This window comes from Ursus arctos, unplaced genomic scaffold (assembly GCF_023065955.2).
Source record: "Ursus arctos isolate Adak ecotype North America unplaced genomic scaffold, UrsArc2.0 scaffold_2, whole genome shotgun sequence".
Lineage (NCBI taxonomy): Eukaryota > Metazoa > Chordata > Mammalia > Carnivora > Ursidae > Ursus > Ursus arctos.
In genome coordinates, this window is record NW_026622874.1 from 50,749,009 (window position 1) to 50,763,928 (window position 14,920).

Sequence of the window (14,920 nt, forward strand, 5' to 3'; positions counted from 1 at the left end):
TTGTATTGTGGTTTACGCCTGGTAGGTGCTGGAATCTGGGATCTGAATCACCATGTGGTGGATATTATAGGCTATAGTTCACTACTTCTCTTACTTTTCTCTTATGTTCAATTTTCATCTCTGCAGTAAGAGAAATCTCCCTGATACAAGAACCATCCTGTTTCCATATCTCCCATAGAACATCAGCTTATGCCAGGTGAAAAGAAAGCTCTCAGAAGATACTAGTGAACTCAATTAAGTTATGCTATGGGCCAGAGGTGATCACCCCAGATAAGTCACCAGTAAGTTATAGTGCATGTGATATCTATATCTATATCATCCAGATAGATAGATCTAGAAATTTAACTTCCTTTTTTTCTCAAAGAGCCAATAATGTCACATCTATCTATATCCATATCTGATCCGAATCTGTGTCTATATCTGTATCTGCACCAAATTTGTATCTGTGTCTATATCCGTATTGGTCTAATTTTATCTATGCTTCATCCCCATGAGGTATACAGAGACACATTTAGTATCCCCATTTAATGGATTTGGAAATCACACACAGAGATATTCATTTATTTGCTTGAGGTAATGAAAATTAATTGTGGCCTGCAAACTGGTCTCCAATGTCCCTTACACTCAATTCAATATCTTCCCCATGACTACATTGCTCTTTTTCACATGTGAAAGATTTTAATGCATTTAAGCTCTCACTGAAGACAAACGATAAGCTGGATAAAGAATCAATTTCAACATATTAACCAGATACTCTAAGCATCTGTTACTCTTTTTTCCTAAGTTCTTACCATCACGGTGAAAGCATGCACAGTAGAGACGTTAAACGTTGGATCATCCGGTCTCTCTTGGTAGACCACGTGGTACTGGGAGATAATGCCATTGGGCGATTCTGGCTTTGTCCAGTTCAACAGAACTGAGTGGGCACTGGTTGCTTGCGCCCACGGTGCTGGCAAATATTGAGGTGGGGCTTCCAGGGTCCGGGCTGATGACCACAGACTCTCCACTGAGCCCCTGGAGTTGTGGGCTCTGACTCGGTATTCATAGTGTGTGAAAGGCATCAGAGTATCCGAAGCATCAGTGAATTCAAGGGCTCCTTCTGACCAGACAAACAAAAGGGACTCCTCTTCAAAGCCAGCAGGACGTCTACAAGGAGACCAGGAAGGCAATCAGGGACAGCAGCACATTTCAAAAGAAAGTCTGCACATAGAGTAAGAAATTGCTTTTCAGAAAAATTTGTTATCAATTCAACTGCCCCTTTCTGGTGTCATAATGAAGACCAGGTGCAAGAGTACACAAAAGGCCTGACTCAGTATCATTTTTTAAGTGTAGGTTTTTTTTTCTTGGCTAATCATAAAGAATGTATATATTTCCTAGAAAATATGGAAAACACAGAAGAAATAAAAACATTTAAACAGTGCATAACTACCCATAATTACATTTTATTGTATTGCCTTAGAAATTTTTCCTTAAAAAAATCTGCACATACAACATGTAGAAACACATATGTTATTTAAAAACTTTAAAAATCAGAAGCATATATGTAAGCACTATTAACACATTTAAAAAATATTTCTGGATCTTTGCTTTTTTTTTTTTTGGTTTGCCTTTTTTCCCCCCTTCGTTTGTTTTCTTTCTTAAATTACACATGACTGAAAACATACAGTATTTGTCTTTCTCTGACTTATTTTCCTTAGTGTTATATTCTTTTTTTAATAATAATTTTTTATTTTGTTATGTTAGTCACCATACAGTACATCCTTAGTGTTTGATGTAGTGTTCCATGATTCATTACTTGCATATAACACCCAGTGCTCTATGCAATATGTGCCCTTCTTAATACCCATCACCGGTCTATCCCAATCCCCTACCCGCCCTCCCTCTGAAGCCCTCAGTTTGTTTCCCAAAGTCCATAGTCTCTCGTGGTTCATTCCCCCTTCTGTTTACCCCCCCTTCATTCCTCCCTTCCTTCTCCTACCGATCTCCCTGCTATTTCTTATGTTCCACAAATGAGTGAAACCATATGATAATTGTCTTTCTCTGCTTGACTTATTTCACTTAGCATAATCTCCTCCAGTCCCCTCCATGTTGCTGCAAGTGTTGGGTAATCGTTCTTTCTGATGGCTGAGTAATATTCCATTATATGTGTGTGAAGTGTGTGCATGTGCACATGCATTACATTGCACAATTTTATTTTTTGCACAACTGGAAATTACACTATGTAGAATTATTAGAAGTTGATATTATGAGGAATTCTTACCCTTCTCTAGCAGATGGATTGCAGTAAGTATTCCAATTGTTTTGTTTTCCTATATCCATGTCTATTGCTAATGTGCTCCCAAACTCACTATGAACTGGTCAACAGGACATTAGCAAATATGATGAATGCAGAGACTTGAAAAGTGTTTGCACACTGAGCGTGACCCTTTTAATGCTCCTAGAACCACAAGATCTTTGTGCAAAAAAGCCCTGGCTAGTGCACCGAAGGATGAGGAATGACGAAGAGAAGCCCACGGCTCTAATTCTCTTTTACCTTGCACAATTATTTTGCATCTGCTTCCAGGATATTTAAAAAATGTTTTGAATTCATATCCTTCATGTCATGCATATTCTGAATTTTCTCTTCTTTAATTAAGCCATAACCCTTCAAAGTAAGGGCCGTTCTTTCTTGTATTCATCAACAAACCTTTATTGAGCACTTAATATAACACCACACCTTGTACCAGGAGCAGAGGTACACATTCCTTCTCTAAAGGAACTCATGGCTGAGTCAAGAAGATAGAGCTAAATGCAAATTAATGAAAATAACATGATAAATTATGTAATATGAATTTGCTCTAGAGATCTTTAAAGGGCAAAAATCAGATTCCTTTTAAATGTCTTCTCCAAGACCTAGTAAAATTCAGAGTATGTTCAAAAAATCCTTCCAAATGCCTGAGAAAGGGATTCTTCAGTCCCATCTGTAGATTTGACTGATATAAAAACTAAGGCCCATGCATACTATTTGGGTACTCAGTATATTGAGCATTAAACATTTAAGCAAGAGGAATGGAATTGTCAGTTGTTAATATAGCCCCAAATATCTGATATTTCATTCGGAACAGTTATTTGCTCATCTGGATGTAAATTCATGATGCAAAAATGAAAAATTAAAAAAAAAATCTGGTTAGCTACAGACCTAACCAGAAGGGGAAGCTGCTGAGGAATCGTGGTTGATCTATTTCCATATTCCTAGCATCTGAGCCCCGTAAATTCAATAATTTCTTTGAACAAATGGCCAAAAGATATGTAATTCCATGGCTTCTCTGCATTTTTGCCTCATCTTTATAAACTCTTTTTACCTACTAACGTAGCATTCTAGGTTGGGGAAGAATGTACCCAAGAGATGACCCTTTCCTACTCAGCTTCTACTCTGTAGTTGAGAGAGACTGATGGATAAAGCAGTATTTTCCAGGCTGTTAGGAGTATTTAATGAACATGTTCTTCAGATGCCAGGATAGTCACATGCTGCCATATCAGATTAACCATCAAAATGGAAAGGGTTATTAAGGCAAAGTAAATGACAGTACCTCTCACAAAAAGGCAGGATATTTAAAATCTCTGGCTTTGGGAATTTGATGATCCTCAAGTTGATAAATCACAATGACCTAAGCACGAGCAATGACAAGCCTCCTGCTGGAGACTATAGAGGCTTCCTAGATACCTCTCAGTGACCTGCAATTATGTTTCGGCAACCCACCTCATTATTCCTCGCTACCATGCGTGGGCCAGATTCTGCACTCAGTGTCGGTTTGCAGGGTTTGGCCTTTGTACTTGCTGCAGATAGTAGGTACCAGGTGTGTCATTGGGAGGGATCCATTCTAATGAGGACCACAGGGCTCACAGCCAAGGACTCCACTCAGTGAGTTTTTAAAAGGTGTTTGCAAGAAACATAACACAGCAAACAAACATAAACTTCTATGGGGAAATAAAAATTGTCTGTTTTGTCTGGCTTCAACCTTCCTATGACAATTCAATTAATTTTTATTAAACTCTCATGAATTCCCACGTTGAGGTGTAGCCATGGTTGTGACATTCTTTTAAAAATTGCCTGAAAGCATGAATTTGAAAAATCTGTGCTATGTGCGAGATTAAATATTGTGTTAGCTTCAAGTTTATCCACCAAACCAATTAAAGGATGATGCCTGGTTAAGTATTTCTTGCCACTATTGAATACTCAATAAATTAACATTATGTTGAGGTAAATGCTCCATCTGTGGTGTTAAAAAACAGAATATCTTCAGGTCTGAATAAACTTTGAACTGAAGAGGTTAAGTAGATCACAATTATTCCTAATTTATTTAAGATTTAGGCTTCAACTGCTCATTTAACTGGAAGTGTTTCCTCCTGAACAGTCTGCGTTTAGGGAAATCACATTTTCAGTTCTCTCTGAATAGCCAAATGGTTATTCTATGCTTAAACTCATTTGGGAGATACTTGAAAAATGAATGTCCTTTTCCAACTAGAGTTAATTTACTGTTGCTTAACACTAAGAAGAAAACAAAAATAAGTATTAAAACTAGGAACCATATATTTTAAAAGAGATTCATACTTATGTTTTCTTACTGTAGTATAACCTTAAAAAAAACCCCAAAAAACCCAAAACTCCTTATCCCTTTATTCCCTGCAACAATTCTCAGCGTTTGTCTTCAGAAGTAACCAAAGCAAAATCCTATAACTAGTTCATTTTCCAAAGCAATTTCAGATTATGAAGCTGCCACCCTCACCTTATGAAGAATAATAAGAATACCAATTTAAATATAAAACCCAAAATACCTGTAGTCCGAGGAGATAGGTTGTAGGTCTAGGCCTACAACCCCCTGATTAGATGGCCTTGGGCAAAACTCACCTGTGCTCTCTAAGTTTCCATTCCACTTTGTAAACTGGAGTTAAAAACTTTATAGTGTATAATGTCCCCACATTTTTGTAAGAATTATATCAAATTATGCACAGGAAAATCACTGGGTTAAATGTAATACATGATACAAATGAAGTTATCATAGAAATGGCGTCCAAAGCTGCTTTTAGGAAGACAAATCCAGCAATCATGTAAAGGCTGCATTGAAAGGGAATGACAACAGGTAGTCAGTCACATCGTGAAGAGGTCATCTCAACAGACCACATGAGAATAAAGATAGATCCTGAACTACAACTGATTGTAGAGGAACTGAAAACACAGGTGATTTACCAAATGCCATGGAAAAGGTTGAATCATCCAGCTTCATGGAGTGAGTAGATACTTTGGTGTCGGGGGAGGAGACGTCAGAGATAATCCAAAAATGTTAAGATTTAATCCCGGTTAAAATGGTAGTGATTTGCCATGCAACTGGCCTGTGCTTACCACTACAGCTTTATGTTCCAGATTTCTATTCCATTTGATATCCCCGTCATAGTCAAATGCTTGCCCACAGTTCCCTTTTAGTCCAAGATAGCTCATGCTTCCGTGGCTTTGATACGTCATTCTTGTTCTGCAATGCCTTGCTGCACACTTTCTTCATCCTCCCCTTTCTATAGGCTAACTCTAATTCATCTTTTAAAGCACCACCACAGTCCCTCTCTCCAGGAAGTCTTCCCCTTGCTTCTCTCTCAAATAGAATTATCGTGTTGCCTTATGTGCTAAGTCTACTTTCTATGGATTCACTTGTCACACTATATTGTAATATATTTTCTTTCTTTTCTACCTTCTATATCATACTACAAGCTCCTTGAAGGCAAAGACTCTCTCTTACTTATCTGTATATTCTCAGCCCCTAGGGAAGCATGGCACACTATAATAAACAATAAATATTTTGTAAGCAATGCCTGGGTGACGGACTGGTTGACGAGACAAAAATTCTCTGAAACCTGGTTAACTAGAAAAATGTGCCCATTATTAAGTCGCTGTCTCTGAGCAATAACCCTTTCCTTCAATATTTTGGCTTTATGGAGGAGCTGGGACTCTGCAATGGCATTTCTGCTTTAACTGCTGAGTCTATGTTGAGCTCTGTCAATAGGGGGCGCCAGAGGGAGACCAGAAGGCTGAAAGGAAAAAGGAACTGGTTGCTTACTTTTCTTGTTTGCTTGCTGATTATGTAAATGTCTCTTCAGCCAGGATTTTTCACACTGAAAGTAACAAATCCTTCCCCCTCAAGAGAAGTTTGAGTATGAAATTTTAACAACACTTGGAAAAACCAGTTTTATTTCATGCCTTCTCCCCAAACACCTGCGTCAGCTGGACGGTGCTTGTTCCTCAGGTGTCTGGGTGCCAGCATGGCAGTGGGGGTCGGGTTCCCGGGCAGGGAGTGGGGGCGTGTGCTCCCCTCTAGTTACTGAGTTTTAAATTCTAGCTGCCTCAGTCCCAAGGGTAGTAGCTGTTTCCTGCAGTTGCCACCTGCATGATAATCTTAGAGTTCACTTTTTATCCTTCCAATTACCTAGTTAACAAATTTACAACTAGTTAACAATTATGTAAGTTAAAATCAGTTAAAACGACTGTTGTGGTTTCTCTTTCTGAAGCAGAACTTGCTACAGAGAGTGATGATGTCCACAGAAAGAGAGAAATCGGGAAATCATTAACAGGGTGAGGATTGATTTGCATCTGGACTAACTGAATTTACTATTTTGTCTTTATCTTGCCATATGAAACATTTGTTGTGAACAGTAATTAGAAAATACGGATGAACAAAAACACAAGTACAGACAGTCCCCAACTTATGATGGCTTGACTTAAATTTTTTGACTTTATGACGATGTGAAAGTGATATGTATTCAGTAGACATTGTACTTCACATTCTGAATTTTGATCTTTTCCCAGGACAGCAGTATGCTGTAAAATATTCTTGAAGAATTTGGGGCAGTGGCAGCGAGTGGCAGCTTCTAGTCTGCCACACAATCACAGGGTAAACAACTGACACACAACCCTTCTGTAGCTACACCACCATTCTGTTTTATGCTTTAGTACAGTGTTCAATAAATTACATGAGGTGTTCAACACTTTATTCTAGAATAAGATTAAAAATATAAAATTATAAAATTAATAATATTTTAAAATATAAAAATAACACAAAATATTATTTGTGTTAGATGATTTTGCCCAAATATAGGCTAAGTGTTCTGAACACATCTACAATAGGCCAGGATAAGTCATGATGTTTGGTAGATGTATTTTTTTTTAAAGATTTTATTTATTTATTTGAGAGAGTGATAGCACAAGTGCGGGAGGAGCAGAGGGAGAGGGACAAGCAGACTCCATGCTCAGCATGGAGCCTGATGTGGGGCTTGATCCCATGACCCTGGGATCATGACCTAAGTTAAATTCAAAAGTCTAGGGCTCAAGCCACCCAGGCGCCCCTGGTATGTTAGGTGTATTAAATACATTTTTGACTTATAGTATTTTCAACTTACAATGGGTTTATTGGGATGTAACCTCAGAGTAAGTTGAGGAGGATCTGTATTTAAAAGGATTGTGCTCGGGGAGCCTGGGTGGCTCAGTTGGTTAAGTATCTGTCTTTAGCTCAGGTCAGGATTTCAGAGTCCTGGGATTGAGCCCTGCGTTGGGTTTCCCGCTCAGCAGGGAGCCTCCTTCTCCCTCTGCCCCTCCCTTTTCTCATGCTTTCTCTCTCTCTCAAATAAAAAAATTAAAAAAAAATCTTTAAAAATAAAAATAAATAAAAGGATTGTGCTTAACTTATCTCTGGGAGATAAGCACTGTTAAGTTTTTTTGTTTTTCCAGATATTTTTTATGCACATAAAAATGTAAAGAAATATTCTATATGTTTAAAGAAAAACAGAATCATCCTAGGCACACTGTTGTGCAATCTTCTTCTTTTAATATCATGGATCTTTTTCCTTGTCCTTAAATATTTGTACCTGCCAGATTTGTCTTCCTAAAGCATGGCACATCTTTATTGTACATCTAGGATGACTTCCTACTTTAATCATGCTTGATGTTTAACACAGGACTTTCACATACGTTATTTCATTTAATTCTTACAAAATTCTAGGAAGTAATTCTTTATGTTTATTAGCCTATCTTTACATAAAAATGAAGCTTGGGGAATATAATGACTTCCCCAAGGTCACATAACTAGTAAGTGTTGGACCCAGCACCTGGAAGCCACATCTTCTGCCTACAAATGTCAAGCTCTGTCCACTTCATCACAATGCTTTTCTATTTTACCCTGAACTTGCAATGGCTTACATTGCCTCCACATCAAAAATCTAAACTCCTTAGCCTGGTATTTCAAGTCTTCTAAAATCTACCATCAAGCTGATTGTTGAAATTCCCCCTATAAATAACAAAGGCTCCAGCCAAGCCTGACAATTACTTGAACACTATGCCTTTAGTGTTGGGAATTGTTCATTCTATTAATTTTATTCACCTGAGATATCTTTGCTACCAGACTCTGCTTATTAAAATCCTGTCCACTATAAATGAAATAGAATATAAAATCCTGAAATGGACCAGATGATGGAATTTTGTATAGGTGGTATTTCAAAACAGTGAATTATAAAATAATGTTGACAAACTAGATAGTTTAAAAAAAAATAAATGCATAGACTTCTTGTCTCATTTTTTAAAACCAACTTAAGTCTATATTTAGATATAAGGAGTAGAACCCATAAAATCGCTGAAAGAAATAACTGATGTGTTATTTTAATATGATATTTAAGGGAGAATTTCCTTACTATATAAAGAGCATAGACAAATGAATGAGAAATATTCCAAAAGAAAATAGTCTAAGGATATATAATATTTATATACCCATACACAAATAGCAAGTGAATATTTAAAATAAATGAATGACTTCACTTATAATGATCAAAATTTTAATTAAAACAACAATATGTCATTTAAAATATTAAACTGGCAAAGGTTTGAAAAATTGTTAAGACCCCTTATGGACAGGAGTTTTCAGAATTAAAATTCTTCTTTTTTTAAAAGATTTATTTATTTATTTATTTATTTATTTATTTATTTATTTGACAGAGAGAGAGAGAGAGAGACAGCCAGTGAGAGAGGGAACACAAGCAGGGGGAGTGGGAGAGGAAGAAGCAGGCTCCCAGTGGAGAAGCCTGATGTGGAGCTTGATCCCAGAATGCCAGGATCATGCCCTGAGCCGAAGGCAGACGCTTAACGACTGAGCCACCCAGGTACCCCCAGAATTAAAATTCTTACAAACCATTTTTAGAAGACAATCGAACAATCTCTATTTAAAATGCACAAAATTAGACCCTGCACTTCTAGTACCAAGAATAATCCTTCACCTGCTCATTGTAAAGGTGTTTTTTTGAGAGTTGCTGTTGTAATGAAAACTTGGAAATCACCTAATTTGCCATCAGTAGGGGATTGGTTAAATAATATTGACACACATCCACATAATAAAATATAGTTGAGTCATTAAAAGAAGTGCAGGGTGTGTGTGTATGTGTGTGTGTGTGTGTGTGCATCCAAATACCTAAAGAAAATTGGAGAACACATGAACAATAGGATTCTTTTTATGTAAGGGAAACTATAAAAAGAAAGAAGAAATATTATATATGTTAAAATTAATAATAGTTACTTTCATTGATGGAAATTTTATGCGCCTTGGGTAATCATAAAGAAAGGATAAATAGCCTTTGTAATATTCTGTCCTGTTAAAACTTTTTCCAACTAAAGTATTTCTAATAATGGTCACTAAATTTTTATATTGTAAGACCAAGTCCCAATGACATCAACTTCATCCATGAATGAATGAAGTCTTCCATAAATATTCCAGACAAAAAGAATCTTTCTTTCCTGTAAACTTTCTGGTAAATATTTATATTTTTCACATTATATTTCTCTTTTTTCATTTGTTTGCTTAAGTTTGACTTATATCTCCTACTATAGTAAAGGTCCTTGGTAATAGGACTCAGATCTCACAGTAGATATGAACATTTCTTTCTATCTATCCATCTATGGATGTATCTATCATCTATTGATCATCTATCTACCTATCACCATCCCATATCTATCTTTCCACGCAACATGAATTGACTGTATAAAAATTTCTTCAGTTTTGAGTCGATGCCCTCTTAGTTTATTCAATCAGCTTAATTTTTCCATTCTAGAAAATTATTATTTGTGTTTCCCTGCTTGGAATATTTTTCCATATCAACCATCTATCTAAACTATCTCCGTTTTTATCCTTCAAAATCTTACTATTTAAATATTCAGAAAGAGTTCATTATTCATTTCTACTTTTACAGTGTTTAGAAGGTATTTGTATACATTTTTTCTTATTGCACATTGATCAATCTCTGTATTTATTTAAAGAGAGAGTTTATGAGAATAAACCTCATGCAATTTTGTCTCTATTAAAATGGTAGGAGATCATTTCATTAAGTATTTTGTAAAGTCCTAAGGAAAAAATATCTGGTAGATTTTGTAGACAGAAGTCAGATTTTGTGGAGGGATTTTGGCATTTACAACATTCTAGATATATGATAGAGGGGAATACTGAAAAATCATTACTATAATATCCAAACGCACTATAAGGAGAAAAAAAATGCTGAAGATGGCCTTGTCTATACTTTATCAGTAACAGGTTGCACAACTAACATCAATGTTGTCCCTATTGTCAGTATTGTCTTTTGTAACTCCTCACCTTAGTGAACAAAGTAGCCTAAATCAAATAACAAAGTAACAGGTAAACAGAACAGAAGAAATTGCACTAACAATCATATCCTTCCTAGATTATTTTGTTTGTAAAGTCATCAACACCCCTTTATCAGCACAGAAGCTTTTCAATAGGATGATATCTAGAGGCAGACTTTAGACAATGGAAGGAAATTACTGAGGGGAAGCGATTTAGGGGCTTAGAGAGCAGAGTGACAGGTATTTGCAAAATGGGATTGGCAAATTGGCTTCCTGCAATTTAATGAAAATATCTGCCTAGGCCAAACCCCGACTTTGGTTTGAGCTAAGTGTATTTCCTTTGGTGGCGATACAAGAAAGAGGAGGCAAATGATGAAGCAGGAATTACATGCCATAACCTCCCCAGAAATACTGCAGGCTCGTGGCTATAACTATAGAAGGGGCTCTATGTAGTCCCAGAATGAAAAAGAACTATGTGTCTACATTCTATTTCTGTCCTTACAAATTTCTGATTTTTTTTTGCAGCTATCTAAGAAAAATTTGATATTGTTGTTGTCTAAGCACATTTAAACTTCAGCTGAAATAACCGCCAAGTGATTCATGCCTATGTAGGTGAATATAACGATTGTATCTGGAGCCCCAGTGCGCCATTTTCATTTCACTTTAAATAAAAAACAAAATGTATCTATGTCAGTCAGTGCCCTTCTGCTGTACTCAGAGGTATCAAACAGGCTACAATTATGATTGTGAAGTGATTGTGTCACATTGGAGGAAGGTTTATTGCTTTTGAGTCTGCTAGGCAGTAACACATTCTGTTTCATATTACTCTTTATATCATTGTTTGGCTGTGACTAGAATAATCAAATGCCATCAAATGCTGTCAAATTCAATTTACAGTATTTTTCATTGAAGCGGGCTTTCTGCATTATATTTCCTGTTTTCCCTCTCTATAGCTGCCATGGAATAGTCACTGTAATCATGAGCTTTATTTACAAAACCAACAGACTGAAGCCACGTCCTGCTCTATAACAGATACTTTATTTCCCTTTATGCAGAATAGGAATTTGATGTGCTTTTCTCATACAATTAGCATTAAGTAGATGAAAGAAAACTATTGGAAGAGGATGGGCATTTTAGAGCTTGCACTAATGTGCTTAGCGTAAAATGTAAATTCGCATTAGCCATTTTTACGTGTTTGTGCGTATTTGAATCAGAAATATTATTCTTCAAATTAATGTTTGCTGAGCAGAAATTTGGAAACAAATTCTGCACATCATGGTGAAAAGAAGCTGCATTACCATCTATTGCATTCTCAGAACCATCCAGCCAGCTGAGTGGAAACTCCTTCCACCAGAAGGGGAACTGCAGAGTTGAGCCATTCTTTCCGCATATGGGAAGCACCTTGTTTTTTGAGGATAAAAAGTTTTTCCGAGCTCCACATAATAGGTGATGGGAAATATTAGAATTCTCATTGCAGACCTGGTTCCTGCTCTGGAATGACTATGTTCTCTTGGTCAGTGAGCCTCTAGGGTGCTGCTCTACGACTTAATCAGAGGTAAGGCTGATGTGCACTATGAGGTCTCATCTTTCAAGTAGGGCTCAGACAAAAGTGTTACATGGTAGCTGTGGTTTTTTTCCCCCTGGATCATGTGTAAAAGCTTCCAGTACCAATCTTTTTTTTTTCTCGAAGATTTTATTTATTTATTTGACAGAGAGAGAGACAGCCAGCGAGAGAGGGAACACAAGCAGAGGGAGTGGGAGAGGAAGAAGCAGGTTCATGGCAGAGGAGCCTGATGTGGGGCTCGATCCCACAACGCCGGGATCATGCCCTGAGCCGAAGGCAGACGCTTAACGACTGCGCCACGCAGGCGCCCCCCAGTACCAATCTTAGACCCTAGTAGGTGCTCCATAAAGCACCAATTCCCATTTATTCCCTTATGGAAAAATACAATGTATTTGGTTTTATGGTCCTGGAATGGTACACATTTTTAAATAATTTAAAATAGCAGTAATAGTCAATGTTACCTGTGAAGAAAGTAGTTGATGATGACTCCATTTGGCTTTTCAGGTGGCATCCACTTAACCTCTATGCTAGCTGACCCCAGTGCCTTAAGAACAGGGGAACGTAGACCCACTGGGGCTGCTTCAGATGTTTTGACAAACATCCCACTGCTAACTCCACAACTTCCTTGAAAAAAAGAATCAAGTCCTTTAGTAATTTGTCAAGCAGGGGAAGAGTTACATATGCATATAGAAGGACAAGGAGATCATGGAAATCATTTTAGCTGAACTTTTGTATATGACCCTTGTACACATATTTTAGACTAGTACTATAAATCTCTATATAATTTGAATATATTTATATATATACGTATTTTATATTATATATATTTTATGTATATTTAAATAGGGAATCATTTTTGGAAAATCCATTAAGTAACCACAAATTTATAGAGGCATAGGCAAGAATGCTTATGCTTGTCTGAACTGTGGTTTCTCTAGTTTATTACAGTCATTTTGCCAGAAAGTGTTAATGTACTTGAATATCGTTAAGTGTGTGTGACCTGCACATCTTGTATATTCTTAATAATATCTTATTCTTGCCAATATTTAAAAATAATAACCACCTCCCAACACATAAGAATCAATTAATTTGAAGAATATTGTATCTCCATAACATAGTTTTAGAGACATAAAGATGCAGAAGTTGATTTTGCATTTCCATAAAGAAAACACTAGTTTAAAACCGTTTCCATGTTGATTAGCTGAAGACTATATCAGAGAGAAAAAGTATCCTTCAACATAAAATGCTTTGGTTTGGTTTGTAGAAAGAAGTGGGCAAACTGACTCACAATTCTGAAGACGAGGCAAAGCAAAATCTCAGACTCTGTGTCCTAATCAACTCATGGGAACTCATACTCATTTGGAAACAGAAGTTTCTAAGCACAAGTAAGATAGGAGTTCCCACCACTTGAGTATAATATTGGGACATTTCTTTAATTTAAAGTGGAGCAACATGTTTTATACACCAATATGAGTTACATCTTTTCTTCTCTTATTAATATATGATGTCACATTCGGAGGGATGAAGGGACTGAGGGAGGCTCTTCCTTAAGACCAGAGAGATGGATGATGATTTCATAGACCACTAGCCTGTGCCATGAAACTCAGGGTGACAGTCTGCATATATGAGATAGAGTTCAGGTAAGCACAGTAAAATAGGTAAGATTCATTCAAGTGTAACTCAACTTCTAAATAATGCCTCCCCTCACCCCCTACTAAAACTTAAATAAACCAAAGTGAGTACCTCTTTTTTGAAATTTTCATAATACCTATTTTGTTTTATATTACCAATGATTCCTTTATGTGATCTAGGTGTTTTTCTTTTAAAGGGCCTTATAAAACAAGACTTTGCAAAACCACCATTTTAATATATTTAAATATTCATGATTTAATGTGCAGAAATGCATAATGCTTCACTCAATGCCAGGCTCTGATTTTTCTGGGTAAACAGTCCAGTACAAATAAGAAATGAAATGTTAGTCTTTGTATTTGAATTGAGAATCTATTCCTTTTTAATGAATTTTTTTTCATAAAATACTTTTTTTTTTTTATAAAAGCCCAGGACAAGTGTCTGAAAGACTTACCATTTTGACATGCTTGTATCCTTATCTCATACTGTGTGAATGGAGCCAAATTTTCCAGAAGGATGGATTGATGATGACCAACAGAGGAGGTCAGAGGTGCTATACTTCCAGCATTGAGTAAGACATTGTACTCCACAGGCATTTTGGGGATGAGGATCCCTTTAAAGAGAGAGAGAGAGAAAAAACATATATGTATGCTATACAGAATGGTCAACAAATGTTTAAAAACAATGAATCTTTAATATTTTATAACTTAAAGGTATATTATCACTGAATCTAGCAATTAATAACTGCATGAACGTATATTTCAAAAGTAAAAAAAATGTGTATCACTCATTTTCAAAAACAAATGAAGTACATATAATAGTTCTATTCAAAGGTATACTCTATGGGCAAATAAAAATGAAGGCACGTTTCACTTCTTAAAAAATACAAGGCAATTAGAAATGCTGTCATATATTTTTCCTAGGCTTACTTACTCTTAAAGTACATAAAAAAAAACCCCCACCAGTTTTGCTTGTGACAATAATTTTTCTGTAGGCATTGTGTATGCATCCAGTCTGACACAGATCCTTGACATAATAGCCCATAAAGTATCCAAATCATAGTCTACCTAGAGAATTCCCAGTGCATT

The 14,920-nt window shown here is 36.4% G+C and overlaps 1 protein-coding gene across 1 annotated transcript in view; it reads right to left on the reverse strand.

The window, feature by feature from the left end:
* Window positions 1-14,920, reverse strand: part of USH2A (usherin) — a 676,313-nt gene that overhangs the window by 89,879 nt on the left and 571,514 nt on the right. Inside the window, exons 59-61 of the mRNA XM_026517347.4 lie at window positions 14,287-14,445; window positions 12,665-12,827; window positions 792-1,146 (exon numbers count right to left, since the gene is read on the reverse strand). Of these exons, the coding sequence (XP_026373132.2) occupies window positions 792-1,146; window positions 12,665-12,827; window positions 14,287-14,445 (677 nt within the window). The remainder of the gene's footprint in view (window positions 1-791; window positions 1,147-12,664; window positions 12,828-14,286; window positions 14,446-14,920) is intronic.